The sequence below is a fragment of the Caretta caretta genome, chromosome 2, assembly GCF_965140235.1.
Source record: "Caretta caretta isolate rCarCar2 chromosome 2, rCarCar1.hap1, whole genome shotgun sequence".
Lineage (NCBI taxonomy): Eukaryota > Metazoa > Chordata > Testudines > Cheloniidae > Caretta > Caretta caretta.
This window is the reverse complement of record NC_134207.1, coordinates 245,665,664-245,693,077: the sequence shown is the minus strand read 5'-3', so window position 1 is coordinate 245,693,077 and position 27,414 is coordinate 245,665,664. Positions and strand designations below refer to the sequence as shown.

General features: G+C 40.5%; 2 protein-coding genes across 7 annotated transcripts in view; one reads left to right on the top strand and one right to left on the bottom strand.

Annotated features, from left to right (window-relative positions):
• The window catches only part of PFKP (phosphofructokinase, platelet), an 84,312-nt gene extending 59,614 nt beyond the window's left edge, over nucleotides 1-24,698 (top strand). For 2 of the 6 annotated variants that reach the window (XM_048837680.2, XM_048837681.2), the window contains 8 exons: nucleotides 477-629; nucleotides 12,033-12,185; nucleotides 16,866-17,030; nucleotides 18,146-18,207; nucleotides 20,092-20,203; nucleotides 21,829-21,928; nucleotides 22,641-22,746; nucleotides 24,155-24,698. In XM_048837680.2, coding sequence (XP_048693637.1) covers nucleotides 477-629; nucleotides 12,033-12,185; nucleotides 16,866-17,030; nucleotides 18,146-18,207; nucleotides 20,092-20,203; nucleotides 21,829-21,928; nucleotides 22,641-22,746; nucleotides 24,155-24,308 — 1,005 coding nt within the window. In that variant the 3' untranslated portion in view covers nucleotides 24,309-24,698. The remainder of the gene's footprint in view (nucleotides 1-476; nucleotides 630-12,032; nucleotides 12,186-16,865; nucleotides 17,031-18,145; nucleotides 18,208-20,091; nucleotides 20,204-21,828; nucleotides 21,929-22,640; nucleotides 22,747-24,154) is intronic. The other 4 variants (XM_048837682.2, XM_048837685.2, XM_048837683.2 and 1 more) reach the window with 2 other exon arrangements.
• Nucleotides 24,155-27,414, bottom strand: part of PITRM1 (pitrilysin metallopeptidase 1) — a 46,609-nt gene continuing 43,349 nt past the window's right edge. The window contains exon 27 of the mRNA XM_048837679.2: nucleotides 24,155-26,407. Coding sequence (XP_048693636.2) covers nucleotides 26,314-26,407 — 94 coding nt within the window. The 3' untranslated portion in view covers nucleotides 24,155-26,313. The remainder of the gene's footprint in view (nucleotides 26,408-27,414) is intronic.

Genomic DNA, 27,414 nt, shown 5'->3' with positions numbered 1-27,414 from the left:
GCCCTGATTCAGGAAAGCATTCCTTTTCAGGAAAGCACGTAAGCATATGTTTAAAATTAAGCACGTCCTTAAGTGCCTTCCTGAATGTGGATGGATTTATGTGCCTGCATAAGTATTTTCCTGAATCAGGTCCATAGCGATGAGATTAAGGGAAGTTAAATGAAAATGACTATGATATTAAAATGTGTGTGAATCTGATCTATACAGTAACATTTTCCTATTATCTAGAGCATTGGGTATGTATAAAATATATATCTCATTAAGAGTGAAAGAAGTACTTATTGTTTGTCTCAGATTTTAAATGTGTGATATTTTTATGTATTTTTTGTTAGATTTTAGTGGTTCCTTATTATCCCAATGTGTGATGTGTGCTGTGGTAAAAAATGGCTCTCCCTGTGGCCTCATCCATGTTATAATTCCACCCTTGTCCTCTTTTTATCCCTTCTAATTGTTCACACCGTGCCTGTGCCCAACAGGCCTACCTGGGACTTTTGGAATTATCAGCTGCCCGTGAGAAATATGACGAGTTCTGTGTTCCAATGGTTATGGTTCCTGCAACTGTATCCAACAATGTACCGGGTTCAGATTTCAGCATTGGTGCAGATACTGCTCTGAACACTATAACTGATGTAAGTCTGTTCAAGTGTGCGTGCTTACTAACAAAGCATTCAAGTTAATGCTGATTGAATTGGCTAGAAGTGGATATTTTATAGACCAGAACATTGGAAACATAATCTGCAAAATGGTTTGGTGACTGCATGCAAGTGACACTGAACTGAAAAGTCCTGGTATACTTCACTTTTTCCAACCATTTTTCACATGCACTGTATAGAAAAACTCCATTTTCATTTTATAGATTTTTTTAACTTTTGGATTTTGGAAAGTAATAACATGACACACACACGCACACGCGACAAGGCTGGTGAGGTAATATATTTTATTGAATCAGGACTTGAAGAAGAGCTTGTCGCTCACACCAGCGGAAGTTGGTGCAATACAAGATATCACCTCACCTACCCTTGTCTCTCTAATATCCTAGGCATGATGTGGCTACAATAACACTGTATACACACAAGTAGTCTTTCCGGCATACATAGAATCATAGAATATCAGGGTTGGAAGGGATCCCAGAAGGTCATCTAGTCCAACCCCCTGCTCGAAGCAGGACCAATTCACAGTTAAATCATCCCAGCCAGGGCTTTGTCAAGCCTGACCTTAAAAACCTCTAAGGAAGGAGATTCTACCACCTCCCTAGGTAACGCATTCCAGTGTTTCACCACCCTCTTAGTGAAAAAGTTTTTCCTAATATCCAATCTAAACCTCCCCCACTGCAGCTTGAGACCATTACTCCTCGTTCTGTCATCTGCTACCATTGAGAACAGTCTAGAGCCATCCTCTTTGGAACCCCCTTTCAGGTAGTTGAAAGCAGCTATCAAATCCCCCCTCATTCTTCTCTTCTGCAGGCTAAACAATCCCAGCTCCCTCAGCCTCTCCTCATAACTCATGTGTCCCAGACCCCTAATCATTTTTGTTGCCCTTCGCTGGACTCTCTCCAATTTATCCACATCCTTCTTGAAGTGTGGGGCCCAAAACTGGACACAGTACTCCAGATGAGGCCTCACCAATGTTGAATAGAGGGGAACGATCACATCCCTCGATCTGCTCGCTATGCCCCTACTTATACATCCCAAAATGCCATTGGCCTTCTTGGCAACAAGGGCACACTGCTGACTCATATCCAGCTTCTCGTCCACTGTCACCCCTAGGTCCTTTTCCGCAGAACTGCTGCCTAGCCATTCGGTCCCTAGTCTGTAGCTGTGCATTGGGTTCTTCCGTCCTAAGTGCAGAGGAGTGCATATACAGAGGAGAGGGGAGAAAAAAAGAATAAAGCACCACCATCAAGCCCAAAGTCAAAAACTAGTGACAGTTTATGGCAGTGTAGAAGAGGAAATCCCTTCTCTACACCAAACATTAGAGTGTACCCAGTTACAATAAACAGTTACAGGGTGTCCTTATATATTGCAAAGATTAGGGTTTATTTCTCAGATGTTTCTCCAATAAGTAGGTATTCTACTAATGCTCTACTTTGCATCGGTTTTCACTGCAAAAGATGTGAGGGAAGATTCCCACACCAGAGCAGTTCTTTTTAGGTGACAAATCTAAGGAACTGTAACAAAGAACAGAATTATCAGACACATAGATGAACACAATGTGTCAGGAAAGAGTCACCATGGCTTTTGTAAAGGGAAATCATTCCCCACCAGTCTTCTGGAATTGTTTGAAGGGGTCAACACCATATGGCCAAGAGTGATGCAGGATATAGTGAGCTTGGGCTTTCAGAAAGCCTTTGACAAGGTCCATCACCAAAGGCTCTTAGGCAAAGTGAGCAATCATGGGATAAGAGGGAAGGTCCTCTTATGGATCAATAACTTGTTAAAAGATAGGAAACACAGGGTAGGAATAAATAGTAAGTTTTCAAAGTGGAGAGAGGTAAATAGCAGAAAAATATCTTGGTGTCACTCTGGATAGTTCTCTGGAAATATCTTCTCAGTGTGCAGCAGCAGTCAAAAATGCTAACCGGATGTTAGGCACCATTAGGGAAAGGATAGATAATAAGGAAGAAAGTATCATAATGCCACTATATAAAGCTATGCTATGCCCATATCTTGAATACTGTGTGTAGTTCTGGTTGCCCCATCTCAAAAAAGATATATTAGTATATAGAAAATGCACAGAGATATTACATTATTACACAAATTATTAGGGGTATGAAACAGCTTCTAGAGGAGGAGAGATTAAAAAGAGTAGGACCATTCAGCTTAGAAAAGAGACCATTAATAGGGGATATGATAAAGGTCTATAAAATGGTGATTGGTGTGGAGAAAGTGAATAAGGAAGTGTTATTTACCCCTTCACATAACACAAGAACAAGGGGTCTCCCAATGAAATTAACAGGCAGCATGTTTAAAACAAACAAAGAAGTACGTCTTCACACAAGGCCAAGTCAACCTGTGGAACTCATGGTCAAGGAATGTTGTGAAGGTCAAAAGTATCATTGTGTTGAAAAAAAGAATTAGATAAGTTTATGGAGGATAGGTCCATCAATGGCTATTAGCCAAGATGCTCAGTGAAAGATAGTGACTTTCAAGTCACTTTTGAAAATGGGACTTCAGCTCCAAAGTCACTTAGGCTAGGTCTGTACTGGAGTAAAACACCTGCGTCTGGCCCACGTCACTGACTTGTGTTCAAGAGGCTCTGCCTGGGAGGCTGTAAAGTAAACATTCAGGCTGGAGCCTGAGCCCGGACATCTACATGGCAATTTTAGAGCACCACAGCCTGAGCCCCGCAAGCCCAAGTCAGCTGATATGGGCCAGCTGTGGGTGTTATTGCAGTGTGCACATACCCTTAGGTACTTTTGAATATTTTAGTCCTTATCTGACATTTTTGAGAGATTTGAAGGATTTCTCAAGTTTCTTAATTCCAAGAACATTAACATACATTTTTTCTATATACTTAACTTACATGTATATAAAGTAGTCAACTTTTCATTTTATTTACTTTTAGCAAAATTAGACCCTCATGCATTATTAGATGTTCGTTTTCCCTTATAATATTGCCCTTGTCAAGACTGTAAACAACTGATAAAAATTTAGTTCTAAATTGTTCTTTACACGTGGTCCACGTTATATCTAAGTTGGCCTTGTTTCCAGTTCTGGTAAATAAAATTCTCCATTCCAAAAAGATTGACAGCAAATCAAGGTAAGTAAAATAATGCTGTAATGCATGATGCCTGCTTTTCTTCTCATCATAGGCTTTCTGCATTTATCTAACTGTCATCTTTATAGACCTTGTAGACAATTTCACACAGAGCAGGACACACAGCAATATTTTGCAATACACTGGGTTTAGATTTCAGGTAACCTCATTAGAGAGCAGTCAGAGAGTACTCCCATGTTGTTAATATAATAGTTTTATCTATTTTGAAGCTGATACATTTTACTGATAAAAGGCTAGAATTTTGTCCAATTCTTGTGTTTTATTTCTTCCTAGATTTTCTTTTGAGATGTATATAAAATGTAATGGTTCAGGAAGCCATAGATTCATTTCAGCTGTGAAGAGAACTAACCTTTCATTTTAAAAAAGTCTTTTGTTTAAGAAAAATAGAAGGACTTCTTTTCTTTTACAAAAGTTTGTAAGCTGTGTAAGCCTTCTGCCCTCTGAGCATCTGAACTGAAGTTATGGTGGGCCACTCAGAGAATTGGTAAAGGTACATAGATCAGTGGTGGGCAACCTGCGGCCCATGGGCGTCACAGGCTGGTCAAGGTAATCCGCTGGCGGGCTGCGAGATAGCGTTTACATTGACCGTCTGCAGGTCCGGCTGCCCGCAGCACCCACTGGCCGGGAATGGCGAACCGCGGACACTGGGAGCTGCGGGCAGCTGTGCCTGCAGACGGTCAATGTAAACACTGTCTCGTGGCCTGGCAGCGGATTACCCTGATGGGTTGGGTGCGACCTGGGGGCCGCAGGTTGCCCACCACTGACATAGATCCTTTCACTTTATAGTCATCCAAATCATACTGAGTAGTGACATCACCTTCTGTAATGGCCAGTTGGCTTGTTAAATATGAATAGGCGGACTCCTTCTAGTTCATACGAGTGAATAATGAACTCCTCCAACAGGTGATTTCCTCTAGCACAGTATTGAAGCACATTAGTAGTGAAGTTAATGGTCCTTGTACTCCTGCTGAAGTGAAATGCTGAAGTGACCTGAAACTTAGTTGTAGGGTTTCAAAGCAACTGTTTTATTGCTACTCTTCTCACTTAAATGTCAATCTTCGTGAATTTTCTCAGTTTGCAATAAGGTAAGTATGTGGTCTACGAGTGGGTAATGAGGCCTCTAGGATGTGTATAGGCAGGTTTCTGAGATCCTGAAAAAGTTTAGTGTGGCTAGTTACATCAGCTGTTAGTGCTTACATGCCTGAGTACTTTTCAGACATTCTAACACAATCTTAAATGCCATTATAGGGTACTGACTTCCTAACTGACGAGCTTTTTTTCCATAATCAGATAAATTGTCCTCTGTACATACTACAAGTATAATTTTTGGTTAGTTATTGCAGTGTATGCCTTGTGTTGCCCAAGAAATGTTTGTATATAAAATATGTTCAAGGATGATACTTATTGTCATGAAGCCTGTAAGGAAAAAGTAAAATATCTGACCTAACCACAACTAAATCATGAAGTAATCAAACTCCAAAATTAAATCATGGGTAGTTCAGGGTATTTCTCTCTATGCAGACAACTGCTAATCATCCAGTGGTGCTTTGGCATCTTTTAAAGTAATTGGTTATTTCCCATTCACTGGAATCAGGAAAAGTATTATAGAATTAATAGGTAGCAACTAATATACATATAAAAATTCTGAATTAGGGAGGGTTCATGAGAGCACTGAATGGAAGATGAACTACCAACAAATAGGACTCCCTGTCCTGAAGAATTTACAACCTAAAGAAAAGAATGGTTAGGTTCTAGTAAAGGGCCTGTGCACTCCTTAGCCATGGGACCTAAATTGTGTGGCAAGGTTCTTGGGTTCTGAGGCTCTTTAGCACTGGACCCTGGAAATTCTGTGACAGTTTCACTTGCATTTTAGAAATCAGGGTTTTTATCATTCGCATATTTAAAAAGAGAATCTTATGCCCAGTACAGTTTGTCCTGTGTTGTTTGTTTTGATGTTAAATTGAATTAATTTTATGCTGTCCCTACATTTCATTTTTGATATACCGAAGATTTTTGTAGTGACGTTGTATAACTGCATTGCAGAGATAATCTGGGGCAAACTTGTGGAGGTTTGTTTGTTGACTAGGTAGCATTTGGCACTTTTGGCACCTAGCTGGGCATAGGAGACATTTGAGGATTGTGGGATAAGCATGCTAGCTGGTAGTTATTGCTAAAAAAGAAAAATAATCAGTTAGATTGTTAACATAGTGATTATATTTAAATTAAAATGTTTACAGTGTTAACGATCCGTGAAAGTGAATGAGACAGCCCTTTCAAGGCTGTTGTTTCAGGCTGTCTGCAAACTCAGGAACACAGCACTCAGGAAGTATGTGCTGGTCAGTGTTTTCAAATTGTTTTCTTTATAACACTAAAGGCTAGATTTTTAAATGAAAGCTTGGATTCCGCAGCACAAATCTCTAGCCAGGGGAGGATTTCAGAGAAAATTCTGCAGCATGATTTTACAGAAGGCAGGGAGCTTTGCATTTGATTGAACAGAGTGAAACTAATTTACAGCCCCCTTCATACCTAACAGAGCGTGGTAAGAGGATGGGGAAAAATAATTGGAAACAATATAAACCATGATGGGCATTGAAGGGGTTAAGAGAAAGAAATACAGAGCTGAGCAGGAGACAGGAAGAAGTCTTGATTTCACGATATGTCTGCACAGCAAAAGCTGTGCACAGGCTAGCCTACCTGAGCTAGTTTGAGTCCAGCAAGCACAGGTAACAGTAGCAGTGAAGATAGCACAGTGCAGGCTTCAGAGTGGGCTGGTGAGCCAAGTTCGTACCCGGAATCTGTACCGTTCTTGAACTGCCCGTGCTGCACGCTCTTTGCTGCTGTGAAAACCACAAGGGGTCCGGTGGCATGGAGTGAAAATTACAGATGCATTATTATACTGACCAGGTATTTTCACTCCATGCATCTGAAGAAGCGGGTTTTTTACCCACGAAAGCTTATGCCCAAATAAATCTGTTAGTCTTTAAGGTGCCACCGGACTCCTTGTTGTTGTTTTTGTGGATACAGACTAACACGGCTACCCCCTGTTACTTTGCTGCTGTGGTTATCCACACTGGCCTGTGCACAGCTTTTGCTGCCCAGGATTACCCGTAGGGGATGTCAGATTAAAATGGGAGGGAGAAGGAAAGATGCCAGCCACAGATGGAGAATGGAAAAACTGGAGAGGAGCAGCCTCGCACCAGCCATGTGTAAGGGAGGAGAGACAGCCTGTCAGGGAAACAGCAGAGGTAAGGGGGTGAATCATCTAACCGTGTTGGGGAAGGAACCAGAAACTGCAGCAAATGGGAGCTGGGTAGAGGAGGGGTGATGCTGAATTATTATATGTTCTTATATAGTATCTTTGGTCACATTTTATATTAAGGGTATATTTATAAAGGGTTGGAGCTGATTCATAGATGTTATAAGCATGTTACAGACATGAGCACTTAGTGTTCTAGGCTAGTGGTTATAAGCAACCTGTTAGATTGGAATACAATCTATAACAATTGATTAACCATTTATTAAACCATCTGTTAATTGTTTAACCCTCTATAGACTGTGTGAAATATACCCTTTGTATAAAGTTACTGTTTTGGTGGATTTGCAACAGTGATACTGGGTTGTTGCATGTCTTCATACAGTAGCAGTCCTGGGTTACCACACAGTATTCACCCATGTGTTTGCTAAAAACACTTGCATCAAATGAAATGACGCAGTATTTAATGCAAGTAAAGTGTATCTTTCATTCCAGACTAACTAAATGGTTGTGCCAGTAATTGCTCCAAATCTCCCTCTAACTGTACCACTTCCCCAAAAGTCTTTGGCTAAAACGCTGCAGCTGTGCTCATCCGTGCTTTGCAGGTATCCAGCCTGCTTTGAGGCTTTATTAAACAAAACCAGTTCCCAAATCAGTATATCTTTTTCTGCTGTAAGGAAAAACTCGAAGAAGCCTGGCTGGGCTGGGCTGGGCTGGGGTAGTGGCTGTTCTGTGAAGTTCCCCCATCAAGGCTTTCCAATGGCTGAGCTTGAAAGACAAATGCCAATCCCCTCTTTCCTGCCTGTGGCACTTCTCAGCACTGCAAAGATAACTGGGCAGCATTTTAATCCAGAAGTGACACTGGGATCAGTCAAATCCCAGTTTTAGCTTTAAGTGAAAGTTAAATTTCTAAAATACCCAGGGATGGAGTGTTGGAGGTGAGATTTTCACTTCGGTCCCTTGCCACCACATCATACCTCCAAGCCACGTGAACCCTCCACATAGACTCCAATCCCCCGTCTTTCCTCCTAGAAATGTCCCAGGTAGATCATCTCTTCCCTTCCCATTTCCTGCTTACAATCCACCACTACACAGACATCTGATGCATTTTAGTTGTGGGAGGCTGATTGGCCTGCAGAGCTCTCCTCTCATGTACCAATAGGGTGTTTTATACCTGCTCCCACCCCACTGTGCACCCTTTTCCTTGCTGGGAGAGCGAGACTAGTGAAAACAAAAAGGACTGCAGGATTTGGTTAGTCTCTAAGGTGCCACAAGTACTCCTTTTCTTTTTGCGAATACAGACTAACACGGCTGTTCCTCTGAAACCTGCAGGATTTGGATTTCCTTTGGAGATTCATGAAATATGTGGGGATTTTTCACATTCTCTCTACACAATGGGTGTTCAGGATTACTGTATATTGAGGAAGAATTGGATTAGTGCACTTACTAAGTCAGAACAACTGCACATTCTACAGACGCTCCCTGGGTTATGCAAGACCTGACTTACGCAAATTCACACTTACGGAAAAAGTTCCATAAGCCAGAAATAAGTTGCAGAAATTTTTGCGTAACGCATGGGTATACATGTCTGACTCACGCAAAATTCAAGTTACATAAGGCTTTCTGGAACAGAACAGTTGCGTATGTCGGGGGTCATCTGTATAGTCCTTTGCTACAGAGTACTAGGAACTCTGGAGCCTGTGAAAATACACAGACTACCTCACATGCTATATATTTACCTTCTGCCTATATGGGATTTGAAATCCCCAAAAGACCACTCAAAAAGCCTCTAAAATGTTCCTTCAAAATATATGGTCTTGTGCAAGATCCCTGCATTTTTATGCACAATTATCCAAATTGCACACATAAAAACAGGTGTCTCCTGATGTACATGCTTCTTGGAAAACATGGGCCATATTTTCATGATTTTTTCTTTCAGTGACAGAGGTGTGTCTTCACCTTCTAGGACAAACTAGTAGCTAAAGAAAGCAGCGTCCATAATAGTCGTACTTGTGGCACCTTAGAGACTAACCAATTTATTTGAGCATAAGCTTTCGTGAGCTACAGCTCACTTCATCGGATGCATTCAGTGGAAAATACAGAAGATGGTTTTTATACACACAAACCATGAAAAAATGGGTGATTATCACTACAAAAGGTTTTCTCTCCCCCCATCCCACTCTCCTGCTAGTAATAGCTTATATAAAGTGATCACTGTCCTTACAATGTGTATGATAATCAAGGTGGGCCATTTCCAGCACAAATCCAGGGTTTAACAAGAACGTCGGGGGGTGGGTACGAAAAAACAAGGGGAAATAGGTTACCTTGCATAATGACTTAGCCACTCCCAGTCTCTATTCAAGCCTAAGTTAATTGTATCCAATTTGCAAATGAATTCCAATTCAGCAGTCTCTCGCTGGAGTCTGGATTTCAAGTTTTTCTGTTGTAATATCACAACTTTCATGTCTGTATTCGCGTGACCAGAGAGATTGAAGTGTTCTCTGACTGGTTTATGAATGTTACAATTCTTGACATCTGATTTGTGACCATTTATTCTTTTACATAGAGACTGTCCAGTTTGACCAATGTAAATGGCAGAGGGGCATTGCTGGCACATGATGGCATATATCACATTGGTAGATGTGCAGGTGAACGAGCCTCTGATAGTGTGGCTGATGTTATTAGGCCCTGTGATGGTGTCCCCTGGATAGCTATGTGGGCACAGTTGGCAACGGGCTTTGTTGCAAGGATAGGTTCCTGGTTGAGTATTTTTGTTGTGTGATATGTGGTTGCTGGTGAGTATTCGCTTCAGGTTGCGGGGCTGTCTGTAGGCAAGGACTGGCCTGTCTCCCAAGATTTGTGAGAGTGTCCAGGAAGTGGATCTCTTGTGTGGACTCGACCAGACTGAGGTTGATGCGGGATGGAAATTGTTGAAATCATGGTGGAATTCCTCAAGGGCTTCTTTTCCATGGGTCCAGATGATGAAGATGACATCAATATAGCGCAAGTAGAGTAGGGGCGTTAGGGGACGAGAGCTGAGGAAGCGTTGTTCTACATAGTATGACTCTGTATGTATGTACATACAGAGTCATACATATGTATGTTCTACATACATGAAGAGTCTACATAGCCAGATAATCCTGCTGTCAGGGTGCCAATGCCTGAGATGATGGGGCACCCAGGATTTCCAGGTTTATGGATCTTGGGTAGTAGATAGAATATCCCAGGTCAGGGTTCCAGGGGTGTGTCTGTGCGGATTTGATCTTGTGCTTTTTCAGGGAGTTTCTTGAGCAACTGCTGTAGTTTCTTTTGGTAACTCTCAGTGGGATCAGAGGGTAATGGCTTGTAGAAAGTGGCTTTGGAGAGCTGCCGAGCAGCCTCTTGTTCATATTCCGACCTGTTCATGATGACAACAGCACCTCCTTTGTCAGCCTTTTTGATTATGATGTCAGAGTTGTTTCTGAGGCTGTGGATGGCATTGTGTTCTGCACGGCTGAGGTTGTGGGGCAAGTGATGCTGCTTTTCCACAATTTCAGCCCGTGCACGTCGGCGGAAGCACTCTATGTAGAAGTCCAGTCTGCTGTCTCGACCTTCAGGAGGAGTCCACCAGCAACCACATATCACACAACAAAAATACTCACCCAGGAACCTATCCTTGCAACAAAGCCCGTTGCCAACTGTGCCCACATAGCTATTCAGGGGACACCATCACAGGGCCTAATAACATCAGCCACACTATCAGAGGCTCGTTCACCTGCACATCTACCAATGTGATATATGCCATCATGTGCCAGCAATGCCCCTCTGCCATGTACATTGGTCAAACTGGACAGTCTCTATGTAAAAGAATAAATGGTCACAAATCAGATGTCAAGAATTATAACATTCATAAACCAGTCGGAGAACACTTCAATCTCTCTGGTCACGCGATTACAGACATGAAAGTTGTGATATTACAACAGGAAAACTTCAAATCCAGACTCCAACAAGAGACTGCTGAATTGGAATTCGTTTGCAAATTGAATACAATTAACTTAGGCTTGAATAGAGACTGGGAGTGGCTAAGTCATTATGCAAGGTAACCTATTTCCCCTTGTTTTTTCCTACCCCCCCCCCGACGTTCTTGTTAAACCCTGGATTTGTGCTGGAAATGGCCCACCTTGATTATCATACACATTGTAAGGAGAGTGATCCCTTTACATAAGCTATTACCAGCAGGAGAGTGGGATGGGGGGAGAGAAAACCTTTTGTAGTGATAATCACCCATTTTTTCGTGGTTTGTGTGTATAAAAACATCTTCTGTATTTTCCACAGTATGCATCCGATGAAGTGAGCTGTAGCTCACAAAAGCTTATGCTCAAATAAATTGGTTAGTCTCTAAGGTGCCACAAGTACTCCTTTTCTTTTTGCGAATACAGACTAACACGGCTGTTACTCTGAAACCTGTCATAATAGTAGTGTATCCAGAAGCATTTTCTTCTGTTCCACGGTACACATCTGATGAAGTGAGCTGTGGCTCACGAAAGCTCATGCTCAAATAAATTGGTTAGTCTCTAAGGTGCCACAAGTACTCCTTTTCTTCTGAGTGTAGATGTTTTCCTAGTTACCTTTCCTTAAACTATTTAGTATTTAGAATAGTGTTTGTTCATTTAACTTATTTTGAGATGACTTATTTCTAGTACACTCATGCTGCCTACCTTTCTGCTTAGCTACTTCAGTCTCTGCGCTATCCACATTTCATTTTCAGTCTGTATTAACTCACATTAACTTCCTTCTGCGCTTTCTTCAGAAGAGCATTGTGCCAATGCGACCCAAGTGCACTGTTGTGGTATTTAGAGGAAACTTTTTTTTTGTCCCTCCTTAATATCACCAATTTTATTTTGTTGTGCCAATGGAAAGCCAACCCTCCCATCACATGCAAGGAGCCACTAGCTGAATGCATAATAATTTGCTATCCATATGCAAGTGTGTTTTGCTAATAATACTTGTACCGCTGCTTCAGGCCTATGAAAGTTGTCTGCAATTAGCTGAAGCACGTGCTCGCTTTGAGGAGTTTTGCATTCCTGTCTGTGTGTTGCCAGCTACTATTAGCAACAATGTGCCAGGCACCGACTTTAGCATTGGTGCTGACACTGCCCTGAATGCTATTGTGGAGGTAAGACTGCATATCCTTTGAAAATTAAATTGTACAATGTCTGTCTTTGTTGTGATACTAACAAGACCTTGAAACATTTAGTTTGCTAAAATATTCTAGTTTAAAACATTAAGCTCCTGTGATCAGAAAGTAATCAACATTTTCCAGATTGATTGAAGCTTAATCTAATTAAAATTCTATCAATTATGTTGGCTAATATTTAGCTTGTGTTTTGGTGTTTTAGATAGTGGCTTTAGGGTAACTAGTCAATGCATTCTTAGAACCTTTGTATGTTTGCAATAAGAATAAGGTACATAAAATTTTTTGTTGTTTAAAATAATTTGCATGGGACTACTTTACTATACTTAACTGAAAGAATAAAAACCCATGCACCTTAAAAAAAGTAAATGACCCAAGGAATGGACCAATGACGGATAAGATCTGAGTTCAGCAAACCACATAAGTCTAGGCTTAAAGCATGAAGCACTCCACTGGGACTAGTCATATGATAAATGTTAAGCAAATGCTGAAGTGCTGTGCTGATTTGACGCCTAATGACTGCAACACGTAAAGTATTGTATAACAAGAAAGTAAATTTTACAAGTTGGATACATCAAAGCTTGGCTTACAGGGGTATCACTTCCTTTTATAGTCAAACAGCATTGAGATACTACTTCTGATTACTATTGTGCATGCTTCCATTTAAATTGCCAACAGTTTGATTTCAAATGGGCTGTATGACCAGAATAATGCACTTTGCACATTATGGGCCTGCTCCAGCTCCCCTTAGTTGCCTGTAATCCTTGTTCTTATTTGATAAAACACGTGTGCTCTGCCATTAGACAATGTGCAGAATCCTCGGATTCTCCAATTCTGGCTCCTCAATCGAACATTTTTAGTGTGTCCTTTGGTGTCTGAAGATTTTGTCATTAATTTCAATTAGATCAGGATTTGTCCCTTAGTCCTTGCTTACCGTGGCATTCCCCCTAGTCTCCCCTTGTTGTGTTGGCACCATAACAGCTCCACTGGTGGTGGCAGCACTAGCAGAATCTGACTCTGCGTACAGCAGGTAACATGGCTGACATCAGTGGGGCCAGAGTCTTCAATAGCGATTCACCTGGCAAAGACTGAAAACGTGAGAAGTACCAACAACAAAAGTTATAAATGGTAGATGGCCACAGACAAGGTAGAAAATACCGACAGTTGTTGCTTGTATCCCACTGCCTTTTATTGTAGGCCATGCAGCTTTCAGTAATGCTTCCTCCGTGTTATTGCTCTGAGTAAAAACTAAATGAGGAGAATTTTGCCCAGGCTTGCACACATGCAATCCTCTTGAGTTCTGTAGGTTTGCACCATTGTCTTGGAGCCAGCGTCTTTGGTTGAGATTGACAGTAGTGTACTGTTGCTCTTTGCTTCTTCTTTGAATATCCGAATTCTTAGGAGAGACAGTGTGCTTCACTCTGTGGTAAAAGATTATCAGAATTTGACTCCTAAGTTCTAATTCTGCTTCCAACACTGACATTGTATGTGCCATTGGGCAAGTCACTTACCCTCTCTGAGTCTGTCCCCCTCAGCAATAAACGAGGAATAGTAATATCCTTGTAAAACACTTTGCGAGATCCTCAGCTGACGGTTTATGCAAGCTGAGGATCTGCCTCTCTGAAAATATCAGATAAGCATTAGTAACTAGAATGCTATGATAATGTAATTCATAGAAGTGCTTCTTCCCTAAATAATGTCCTATATACCAAGGGAGAACTCAGTCCTGAAAATGCTTATGCTTATCAGTAACTGCTTTTACTCACAAGTACAGTTATTAATGTATTTGCAGACTCAGGACCTTTGTATGTTGGAAGAAGTGCTGTAATAGGAAAGTAGGAGGAATAAAACCTTTCCCCAGCTTCCCAGATGCATGTGCGATCATGCAGTTAAAAGAGCAGCTTAAGCAAACAGATATTGTTATTCTTTACTTCATATTCTTCAAAAGCTTCATGACGGAATTTTAACTCCTCCGTGCTGGTGGTTATGATGTATTCATCACAGCCAGCAGAAATTGTTCTGTGAAACACTGACTCTGGTGTGAAAGGATTAAAAATAGGGCTGTTGAATAATCACAGTTAACTCATGCGATTAACTCAAAAAAAGTAATCACAATTTAAAATTTTTTTCGTGATTAATTGCAGTTTTAATAACACTGTTAAACAATAAAATACCAATTGAAATTTATTAAATATTTTGGATGTTTTCTACATTTTCATATATATTTTATTCTGTGTTGTAATTAAAATCAAAGTGTTTATTATTTTTAGTTACAAATATTTGCACTGTAAAAATGATAAACAAAAGAAATGGTATTTTTCAGTTCACCTCATACAAGTACTGTAGTGCAATCTCTTAGTTGTAAAAATGCAATTTACAAATGTAGATTTTTTTTGTTTGTTACACAACTGCACTCAAAACAATGTAAACTTCAAAGCCTGCAAGTCCACTCAGTCCTACTACTTGTTCAGCCAGTCGCTCAGACAAACAAGTTTACAAACAAGTTTACATTTGCAGGAGATAATGCTGCCCTCTTATTAACAATGTGAGAAAGTGAGAACAGGCATTTGCATGAATAGCAGGCCCTTTTGAGGTATCTCAAGTTTGGCAGCCAAGTCATTTTTGGACAGCCTGGCCTATATGTTTACTTCCCCAGCACCTAAAAGCCAGGATTTCCTTAGTGATGTCATCATGTATACACTTACTCTCCATGAGATCCCAAGCATTGTTTCCAGAGAGTTAGAATTGGTGTGATCATAAGCCAGCCATTCGTGAAAGCAGCAGGGGTTGCTACAAGTATGCTGTTGTATATTGCATATTGGGAGCTTACACTGAGCTGTACTCAGTGAGGAAAAGACTGGAGAACATAATATGGGCACAGTGTAAGAACCAAGATAGCTAGAAAGGGTTTACCATTGTAAGTAACTGATCAAGCGCATGATCTGAACTAATATGTGATGAGTTTTGTTCTGGAGCCGCTTCTTGTTTTTTAAAAGAATATGGGATAGCATGTTTAGATCAATCTATTTGATCATTTGTGGATATATATGTGTTATAGCTCTGGTAGTTGAATTAAAGTAAATATATATAAATATATATATATTATATTTTATATATAATATAGTTATTCGTGCTTTAAATGCTGTCATTCATGATAATGTTAAATGCTTATGACTTTTTAATTTTTTAGGCTTTTTTTTTTTCCCCATTTACCAGTTTAAACTTTATTTGTTTTGTGCTCTGGTAAGTAGGTATTTAATGCAAATATCAGGCTCAGAAACTGTCTTTATATGTCAAAAAATAAATGATGTTAAGGCTGTATGTGGAAAAATTAATCCACAAGCAGAATGGAAGAACATCAAATGTAGAACTGCATCTGTAGTTACCCATTCAAAAACTCAGGTCTGAGGGGTGTTTTTATGTTTCCTTCTAAATACGTTGTTAATAAAGGGCAAGAACTTCATGATCTTGAATTTGCTAGATCCTTGCACTCCTCTGGCTTCCTCTTAATTCAGCTGGACCCACAAACCATATTTGCAAAATTCTATTTGCCCTCAAGGAAAGGTTTTTAATGAGCAATTAATATCTCTTCCTCCCTCCCCATTATCTTCATACTAATAGTGACTGAATATGTAATAATTTTAAGACAGTTTTGCAAGACAGCTCTGTGCATATGTGGCTTTCACAAGAAGTGAAAATAATTACCAAAATTTGAATATCATTTGGTATATTCTTGAATATCATTTGAGTTTAGGGATGCTTGACAATCATTTTTCAAATACTCTTAGACTAGATCTCATGCTATTTTGGGGTTTTCTCTTTAGTCCTCCGATCAGAGCTGTCATCTTTGTGAAATTTATTTTTAGGGAGGCTTGTTTAAGCTACTCACAGGCAGTGCTGATAGAAGTTACTGTAAATCATCATCTCCTATGCTTCATGTAAGCCAACAGATTTCCCCATAGTGAGCAACATTTCCTACCCATTTGTAGATAAGATGTGGTTTGAGATTAGTTTCCCATAATCAGTATGTGTTTATGGACATGAAGTAGAAGAAATTGGCTCTGTTGCTGCCAAGTCATGGAAATTTGCATGAATAGCCCTCTGGGTAAGCAAACCGTGGATCAGTAGAAACCTAGGACTTCAGCCTCGTAAATTCAAATTGTAAAGACAACTTCTTAGGAAACTTAAAACTCCTCAGTATCAAAAGTGATTTCTTCAGTCATGTGCACAGTGAAAGTAGAGACTGACTAAATTTGGTTATATGCCAGATCAGAAAGCAAACTCCATTTTTATATCTCTATAAAACTCCAATATAACTACTCCAAAGATTTAAGAATAAGAATGTGCCGTGAGATTAGTTTCTTCTTTAACATTTTCAAAAAGCAGCCAGATGGAAGGATAACACAAGCAAACGTGACATTACCAAGACACCTGATTTTGAATATAGAGGTGACCTGGAAGAAATATTTTCCTCCAGAATTAACAATTGACATGAGAATGTGTGTGTGAGTGTGTGTGTGTGTATATGCATTACATACATTATATATATGTAATGCAGTTCAGTAATCTTATAACTGTGATAAAGAATCATATATGATAAATATCACAGTTGAGAGTCTGTTCACGTTTGCGTATGTCCCTAATGTTCTGTGCTTTGGTTAGACATGTGATCGCATCAAACAGTCAGCCAGTGGGACCAAGCGTCGTGTGTTCATCATTGAGACAATGGGTGGCTACTGTGGTTACCTGGCCAATATGGGGGGCCTTGCTGCAGGTGCGGATGCTGCTTATGTCTTTGAAGAGAAGTTTGATATTCGAGAACTCCAGGTATGCAGCTCAATCTTACTGAAATAATGTCTTGCTCATTTTTATATAGACTTTCAAAGTGTTGTGAGTATATAGCATTTAATATGTACGTTGTGTTGGTGTAGTTGGTTGGATGCTGTTTCAAAAGTTATGTTATGTTAGCCTGCAGCAATAAGTGGCCACTTTTAAATGCGTACGTGACACCTTCACCCCAGAGAATTGGAATATTATGCCAGTGTTAATATATTTTGTAGTAGAACTTGTGGCCAGACACTCCTTATTCACGGCATCAAGCACTGACCACTGATGGCCAAAAATTGAAACATGGTTACCACAGCACCATTAGGTAGAACAATTACATATTTATTCTTTTACAATCTGATTATTAGTACATTGTAATTGGATGGAACTGGAGCAAAATGAAAATGCAATTAAAAAAAGGATAAAAGGAAATACTTTTTCACACAATGTGTACTTAAACTGGAACTCCTTGCCATAGGGAGTTGTTGACTCCAAGAATTTAACAAGATTTTAAAAAAAGAATTGGGAATCGAGAATATCCAGCATTGTTAGAATTAATGACAACAGATTTTGGAAGGCATATAAGCCTTCATGCTTCAGGGCCAATCTCTTAACAGAGACCAGGATGAGCCCTAATGGGAGGGGCAGATTTTCCCACATCTGCCTATTGCTGAGCTCTCACACATTCTTCCGATGCATCTAGCCTTTGTTACAGATGGGATACTGGATGGGAGGGATCTGGGGTCTGATCCAATCTGGCAATTCCTATGTTGCTATGTAAAGAAAGACCAGTAGGTGCTGCATCAGTGACATGCAAATGAGCTCAAGAGCCTATTGAAATAACACTGTTGTCCAGAGATATGATGAAGCTAAAAGTTGGTGGTGTGTTTGGGGGAAAGAGGTTAATTTTAAACGAGGACCAGTAACTTTTAACCCACCCATTGTAATTTGTCCTGGAAGCCCACTACATTATTGGTCAGCTGGATTTTCACATTACAGAAGGGATTTCTTAAGTATTACTGTGCACCTTGGAATCCTTTATAGAAATTCTCTTGGTGAAGGTGGCAGTGATCATCACATTTGTTTTAGGATGCTTTGTGTGACTTTCTTTCTAGGCTAATGTGGAGCATTTGACCGAAAAGATGAAAACTAGCATCCAGCGTGGTCTAGTGCTGAGGTGAGCAAAGGTCATTTTGTTAAACTGCACCATCAAAACGAGTAATGTTTTACAACCCTCACTGCTACGTAAAACCCAGGAGCAGTCTCTAGTTAGTTAGTTAGTTAGTTATAAAAGAAGGGATTCTCAGTGGAAGAAAAAGCAGAGCTTAGAAGCAGATATAAAAACTGTTAAAATCAAAGATCCCACACCCATTCCCATTTTAACTCTTCACATCCTGTTAATGATTTGGGTTCTTAGATTATCCTTCCAAGTGCTGCACAAAGTGTTATAAGGAAGCTGCACAAAGGTCTCATCATTTATTTTACTAAGGGTGAAATTCTCCCCTATGCACAGGACCAGCACAAGACCTATGCAGCTCTGAAGTGCTGTTTAGCCCCCAGAATACGTATAAAGTGGCACAAAGGTCCCATGCTGGCCCTCTGCAAATGGATGAATTCCACCCGCATTCCTTAGACTACATGTTGTATTGGAGACCATAGCAAGCTAAGCCTAACGCAACTAAATAAAAGTTTCCTGTGTGTTAATTACAAATTGACTAGCTTTTTCCCTGCTTTAATCTTACTGCCCTGTGATGATGTTTTTGAACTATTTGTTTACCCCTTAGGGAGGATTCTGGTCTGTCTTTTGCAAAAGCAGCCAAAGGGATGTTAGCAGCAGCTCTGTCTGCCTAGTTCTGCAGACAAGCTGGATACGTCTTTAAATTTTTTATGGTGTTGTGGCTTGATTTATAGAAAAGATTCAACATATCTTTACTGGTCCAGAAATAGTCTCCCTCTTTACCCTCCTACATGACACCAAAACTTAGTCTCCATTCAGTTTATTGATCTGCTTTTCAAAACCCTGGACCTCGTCAATCTCAGGCCAAGGTCATGCTCTGTAGAAGTTCAAGAAGGTTCAGTTATTGTCTTTCAAGTTAACTCTTTGGAACTCTTCCACAAGTGAACACAACCAAGTTGCACAGAATGCCCGTAAATAACTCATGAGACATTTAGTTATCAAGCACTGGACATTTTGCAACAAAAGGGTTCTAGAGTTTCTCAGGCAATCGCTGATCAGCATGGTATATGATGGGAACAAATGAGAACTTATAAAATCTACTAGTCTGAAATCCAGAGTTTCCATCATTTCTTCTGAAAATATTACTGTTTAAGCTCTGATACTGGACCAAATGCCCTCTTTAGCCCAGCAGTTTGGCAAAACCTTTTCTTCTTGGCCTTATCTTGCCTGGGAAAAACAGGGTGTTTTAAAACAGGTTCACTAATGTCACATGTCAAAATCCTAGTGTAGATAAGGCTAATAAGGGTTAAAATTCAAATCGCCTTGTCTACACAAGGGCTCTAACGTGTTACTTAACATATTTAAAAATCACACCTTTCTTCCTAGTGTGCACAGCCTTTGTCAGTTTGTGACCTCCACCTCTTTCATGGGCATCACTTCTCAGCCTCCAGGGCGATAATCAGTTATAAGAGGAAATCACCAAATGCATTCATCTACCCACTTCACTTAGTTCAGATATGCTCAGGCATTAAAAAGAACAGGTGGGGGGCGGGGGACCTCAGGTTTCCATAGCCTAGGGCATCGACTGTGTGTTGGAAAACAGGTTACAGTACAGCTGCTCAGGTCTCTGTTGTAATTCAGTAAGCTCAGACATTGGAAGTATTGGTTTGTGGCAGAGCAGAGAGACAACTGTGTGTAAAACAAACCTGTGGGAGAGTCGGCGAGTGAGGAGGAAGGTGAAAATACACAAGACTTGCCCCTGGTTTGAGGGCAAGAGGATAACAGAGTTGTCAGGTGTGGGACATGTCCCCTCCATCAGTGACTGTGCGTCTGTAAAGAGGTCTGGTAGTTAATAATGTGGTTGTTATTTTTGTCTTGTTATAGGAATGAGAACAGCAATGAGAATTACACAACTGACTTTATCTACCAGCTCTATTCTGAGGAAGGAAAAGGTGTGTTCGATTGCAGAAAGAATGTATTGGGCCACATGCAGCAGGTAAATAAGGTTATGAACTTCCCTCTGCATACAGCAGCAGGATTAATTTAGTGTGCGTGAACTGCTGTCGCCATTCCAGGATTACGCACAAGTCATCCTCCTTGCATGCACTCTTTATCCTTTAGACAAAATTAATGGTACTAAGGGTTTCCTCCATTGTTACTATCAACTCCCAACCCATTTTTGGAGGGATGGAAGAGGGATAACTTTGTTTTGCAGAAGGAAATTGCAGCAGATTCCCTCTTTTATTGTCTCCTTTTTTGTTCTCCCCATTCCCCATTTTTTAAAAAGGGTGCTGTTGTTTTTTAGTAGCCCACTCACTGCCTCTTACAAGACCTCCCTGCAGCTGCCAGTTCAAGAGCATCTCATCCCTGGAAGAGAAATTTGTTTCCTAGAGAACATTTGTGCTCATTGTTCACTTTCCCCCGTCTTATTAATCTTCACTATGATTGGCTTTGCCCTGTATAGGACTCCTAGCTAGTGCATCCCACACACCCAAATAGGGCAGTAGTCAGCGAATAGCAGTATGAGAGTGCATAAGGGCACAAGGATAAGCAACTAGGAAACTTACAGTGGGAAGGAGGGCAGGTCTAGAGGAAAGGGTGTTTAATATGACGCTCTAGAAGTGACTGAAACTACTGGTTCACATGAACCATAAAGTTTTAATTTCAGATTTAAAGCTTCACATTTTTATGTTTGAAGTCTTAACCCTGTGCCAACATTATACAACAGTTTCCCTGCCTTGTAGCTAAGTACATTCTATATTTAATATATTAACACTGTTCCCGCTTGTCTTTATTGTATTTAGAACTAAATGCTCAGAATTTCTGTACATGCACCCAAAACAGGTTATACATAGAAATGACAGTAGAATCTGCTTTCAGGGCATACAGTTAGATCCAGTTAAGAGTCCTGTTTTGACAGCTGGAATAAGAGCAAATAATGGTACCTTTTGCATTTGTCACGTTCTGTGTTCCCACAGATGATCTAAAGCCCCTAGTGTCTGCTTGGTAGCCGTGTTAGAGACGCACCCACTTGGTAGCGGCTGGATGACAGAGGCTAGAGCTCTTTTGATTACAGCCTCCACCCTGTGACACAAGACTGCCAGTGCCCCGGAAGCACTGGCCTGGGCTGTTTGCTCCCTCACCAGTTCTTTATTCTGTCCTTCATTTGCTTCTCTCCTTGGGTGTCTGTTGCCTTTCCTTATGCTTTTTGAGCTCGCTCTACTGCTGGAAGTTGTATTGTGCCATGCTGCTCCAGCAGCACCTTGCAGAAGTGAGGTAGAAAGTACATACAAATAAGCACTCTGCTGAAGAAGGGGGGTGACTAAGTCCCATTGCCTTTAATGGGAATTAAGCATGTCTTTATGCACGCATTGTGGAATTGGGGCCAGTATCTCAAACTGTCGGGGCAAAGTCCCTTCGAGACTCCCACATCGGGAATTCTGGGGCTAAGATAAAGCACTGGTGTCTGTTTAAAAAATATGGGGTTGGGGGGGGGAAAGGAAGATAAGAGGCACAGCAGCCATAGAACAGAAATGATTGGTGGAATGGAAAGACAAGAATAATGCTCCTGGTTGGTGCAAAATTGCAGCTAATCTCCAATTACATTTTAAACTTTGACAGGGTGGAGCACCTTCCCCATTTGACAGGAACTTTGGGACAAAAATCTCTGCAAAAGCTGTACAGTGGATCTCAAAGAAACTGAAAGAAACATACCGAAAAGGTGCAGAAATATTTATGGTTATTTACTATCTTTCTCTTTTTTTCTGTTAACTCCAGAAAATCCAGCTGCTCTAGCCCTTCAAGACATTTGTGGAGTCTTTAAATATAGTAATGGAATACTAGCTTAGCATCTGTGGTTATAAAGTAGTTCTTCCCATCTTACCCGAGCTTTGTTATAGAATATTATTGTGTTTCTAGGTACCAGTGCCAAGAATATGTCTCCTGAAGAAAGTTTGATACCATAAACAAGGGTTGTCTTGTTTTTCTATGTGCTAGCATAACTAGTTTTTTTTATGCATTCAGAAATTGGTAGTTTTATAGTTACATGTATTCTTCCTTTTTTTGTTTTGTTTCTTGGTGGCTGCATGGGACACAGAAGAAGGTAATATGTCTTCTTTGGGATTTATTTCATCAGCTTCATGAAGCAATATTGACAATAATAAATCTAATTTAAAACTGGAAGTTAAGGCTGCATCACTTATTTGATTAGTAGTTAAGTACATTGCATCTTTACTGCTCAATCATTAAAACTAATAAACCACAACACAGTGGAGGTTTCCCTAACACTGTTAAACAACTAATTCAGATGCTGCTATCGTTTACTTTAAGACTTCAGTAACTCAACAAAATTAAGAATTTTACCAGAAACTCATTCCTAGATGCATTTGTTTATTACAAGAAAAGGAAATAACATTGCCTTGTTATTTTTATAGGAAAAGTGTTTGCCAACACCCAGGACTCCGTTTGTTTGCTAGGAATGCGCAGACGCAATCTTCTTTTCCAACCTGTGGTTGATCTTAAGGATCAAACAGATTTTGTGTAAGTGAAGGCAGCTCTGTGGGGCCAGAAGAGTACAACTTCCAATTCTTCTTGTTCATCCCTCCTTCCTTGCTCCATGTCAAGACGGTAACTTCACCATGTAGCCCCAACCTACCTTTCAAAGTTGCCTATGGTGGTGGCCTTGGATCACCCCCTCATCTGCTTTTCCCACAAGCAACTTCGTGCTTTCTCCAGGCTGCCCCTTTTGCGTGAGAAGGGCTTCCTGTGAGACTTCAAAGCTACCACTGTATCCTCTTAAATCCCTCCTCGCAACCTGTCTTTGCTGCAATGCCTGCAAATCACTGTCTGGTATTGTTTAGGATTAGTTTACAACTAATTTATAGGTTTCAGAGTAGCAGCTGAGTTAGTCTGTATTCACAAAAGAAAAGGAGGACGTGTAGCACTTCAGAGACTAACAAATTTATTTGAGCATAAGCTTTCGTGAGCTACAGCTTACTTCATGGGATGTATTCCAATAATTTATACATAGGCAGCCACCTCGATTAGCATCTTATTCTCCCTAACCCTCTTCTATGTGGCTTTTTATTAACTTGTTGGATTTTATTTAATTGTTAGTCTGAGTTCTCTGGGACAGGGATTATCTTTGCACAGTGCCTCGTGTAATAAGGTCGTTACATCATGCTGCAATAGAAATAATAAATTGCTTAGAGCTTGCTGAGATGGGAGGGTTAGCTGGCAAAATAGCAAGATGGAATTCATGCATGTTCTAAGGCAGGGGTTGGCAGCCTTTGGCACGCGACCCATCAGGGAAATCTGCTGGCGGCCTGGGACAGTTTATTTACCTGCCGCGTCCGCAGGTTTGGCTGATCTCAGCTCCCACTGGCCGCGGTTCACCGTTCCAGGCCAATGGGGGCTGCAGGAAGCGGCGCAGGCAAAGGTATGTGCTGGCCACCACTTCCCACAGCCCCCATTGGCCTGGAACAGCGAACCGTGGCGAGTGGGAGCTGTGATTGGCCGAACCTGCGGACGCTGCAGGTAAATTATCCATCCTGGCCTGCCAGCGGATTTCCCTGATGATCTGCGTGCCAAAGGTGCCGATCCCTGTTCTAAGGCTAGCTGGAGAGGTACATGAAAGAGGTCAAGATAATAATTTACTATGCACCACAACCTCTCTCCAAAGTAAAACTAAAAAGCAAATGCACCCAGTTACTAACAATTTTCTACATTCCTGTCAATGAGTGGAGATGGCAGCATTACTCACACAAATGAACCTAAGAATCATTGAATCCAGCAAAGTTGGTCAATATATGCTGATAAAAACTTCCCTTATAAAACTGCTTATAATTTGAATGAAGCCAAGTTTAATAGTGAATTTGGTCCTTAGGGATAACATCAATGGGGTCGTTTACATAGAATAGCTTTGACTTTTTTCTCATCTTCTGCACAGGCACAGAATTCCTAAGGAACAGTGGTGGCTGAAACTTCGACCTCTGATGAAAATTCTGGCCAAATACAAGACTAGCTACGATGTTTCAGATTCAGGTCAACTAGAGCATGTAGCTAGGCACAGCCCAAAAGAAGCAGAAACTGGAGCCATCTAAGAAGAGACCATTATTTTAGATAAAGTTGTAATAAACCTATGTTGTGCGTAACAGTGCTTTAGCATATTGATTACAGCTTTGTTTGTAACATTTAAATTATTGTACCAGCACTTTATGTGAATTCAGAAATGCAAATGTCACACAAGTTCCTTGCCCAGTATTATCCTAGGTTTAAAGCAGACCTTAGCACCCAATTTACAAAATACCAATTACTGGCCTGATCCTTAAGTTTAACACAATTCTATGCACTCAGTGTGATAAGTCATTCATCTAGCACATTTTATCTCAGAGATAGAGTCTATACTCAGAATATATGTAGAAGGCTAGTTGTGTCAAGTTACAGAGTGAATCTATGTATCTGAAGTGGAATAAAAGTATTGTTGCAAACCACATGTGTGACTTCAAGTTATCTAAAAACTAACAAATTACAGCTAACAGGAGAACACCACTGAAGAAAGTAGGAGCAACTTTATTTGCATTCTAACAGGAAGCAAATAACTGTTCTTTCTTCGCTTGTAGAACGGCAGGAGGGATTAAGAGCAGGGTGTCTGCAGATTTTTCTGTACCGCATCTGCACAATGAAGCTGCATTAATTTGAACTACCCCCCACACCTCCCCTAGAGAGGAAGTAACACACTAAAAATTACTATTAAAGGCAATACTAAAGCTGTTAACCCTGTGAAGATGGCTGTTAACCTCCTTTGTGTGTCCTTTAGGTTATGGCTACAGGACAGCTGGGAGATGAGATTCCCAGCTCATGCTAGCTTGGCTCAAGCTAAAAATAGCAGTTTGGAATGGCTGGTGGCTCAAGCTTAACTTCATGAGCTCTATCAAGCTAAAAATAGTGTGGATGTAGCTGTTCTGGCAGAGGCTCAGGCTAGCCACCTGGGTCCAAGGCTGGCTGGCTAGCCCCAGCTGTAATGTCCACACTCTTATGTTTAGCATGCTAGCTCAAGTGAAGCAAGTCTGTCTACCCATGCTGAGAGGCTCACTCCAAGCTGCAGCATAGGCATACCCTAGAGGTCATGCTCACTAACCTCAGCTTGTTGCAGACAACAGGGCAACCCTCAATCACACCCAGGACTGAGGACTCTTTTCTGTGATCAGCTGAAACATTTGAGACCAGGTTATAACCACGATGGTTAAGGTTATGGTTGACACAGCAGTTTTTTCTCCACAACAAAATCGTGGTTGTCTCACAACATTTAGCTGTCGAACTTTAGCCAAAAGGTAAACAGAGGACAAAACAGCACCTTGAGAACTCCATTCAGTACTGGGAGGAAGAACTGGCCCAGGGTCACACAAGTTGGAGCACCATCAAAATAGTCCTGTTATGAATAAAACCATCTTTTCCCTGTCCTGTAGCTATCAATTATTAACCTTGAGTTGTAGAGAGACATGTTTTGAGCCAACATTGCCACTCTTATCATTAAAAATGTAAGTTGTAGTGTAGACAATACAATGTAACAAGAATAGTTATGGAGAAGCTGAGTCTTGCACAACTTAATTATGGAAAACTCAACACACTAGGAAAGACTTGTGAAGTACCAGTGTAGGTGTAACAAATCTGTTTATGCCCAACAGTGGAGGTTTAAAAATACAGATATTGTAAGAAAACATGATTTAAGCTAAACATATTTTAAAATTTAAGTCTTAGCTTGATTTTTACAAAACAATGTGTATATTTAGAAGTTATTAAAATCCACATTTTTGTGCGGCAGTTAATTATGGAGGAACTGAAGAGTTGCTTTAGCTATAGATGAACAAATAGTTTTCATTCTTAAATACAATGCAGTTGTAGAGATGAACCTTCTTTGGCAGACTTAATTTCTTTGAGGAAAGACAGCTGAGTGGCCTGTTGCATGTAAAGTTGTATTGATGACCTTTCACTTGGACCTTAGCAGGAAAATTAAAAATTCTAATGTGCCTTAGTCACTTATGAATTGGCTTGTTTTATTTCTTTTAAGCCATTGTCAGTAACAAACATTATCAGTGATAACAAATGTTATCGTTTGACCCAGGATGGATCTTTGGCAATGCATGGATTCTCTGGGCCTAGTACAGCCAGTCCTCGGGTGCTCTTCCCACCTGCAAGGTATCTGCAAAAGAGAGACAAATTATGAAAAGGTACCACAAAGCTGTTGAAGTGTAAGTCACATTATACTCAGTCTGACAGCAGCCTGACACGTTCAGATGAAACCTTTCACCTATATAGTACCTTCTGAATTAAAACTCTTCCTTTCACACATCTCTTCCCATGTGTCTCAAAATGATTATATAAATATTGGAGGAGAGTATTGTGCTCCTTAGACATTACAGGAGAAAACAGATGCACAATTAATGTCAAGTATTCTCATTAGGGCTACACTGTACCAATATGCCTAGTTTTAAAACAGATTGGTTTGAGCTAGTCAATTTTTGTTTTGAAGTATCTGAAAAAAAATCTGTAAGGTATTTGTTTCTCCTTTCCCCCAAAGTTGACACAGGTCCTCATATTTTTCAGCTCTGTGCTGAACCTAAGCAACAGAAAATAGGGGCACAGATGGTCAATGTCAGTTTTATTTGACATACTCTACCACCTCTCTTGCCCATGTGAGTGGATCTCTCCATTTCTCCCAGACTGAACTCTGACTCACTTTAGCCAAGACAAAGAATAATCTGTTACTTGCTGTAACTGTGGTTCTTCGAGATCCTATGCCCTTTCATCTGTATGTTTCTCCCCAACCTCACTTGGGATAACTAACTTAATATGACAAGACTGGTGAGAACAATACAAAAGAGGTGCACACTTGGTAGCAGAGCAAAGGGCTACTCCAAAGAGCACACAGGGGCAGGATGTCACTTTCTTAAAAGGAAATAACATTCTAGCCCATTAACAGCATGAACACTAGTCAAACTGGTAAAGATGATTTACACCTCCCTGTTTAAGAGGCACTGGGCACAGCAGTCTCTTGAGATTCAATATCCCTCAATTGTAAACAAAGAACATTTAATCTTTTAAAGGGACTATATGTTTCTATGAATAAGAATGAGACAGGCAGTTAGACTGCATGGAATACAAGTTGCAGAGAGGGAGTGAGCAAACCTGAGTGAGTGAGATTCCCAA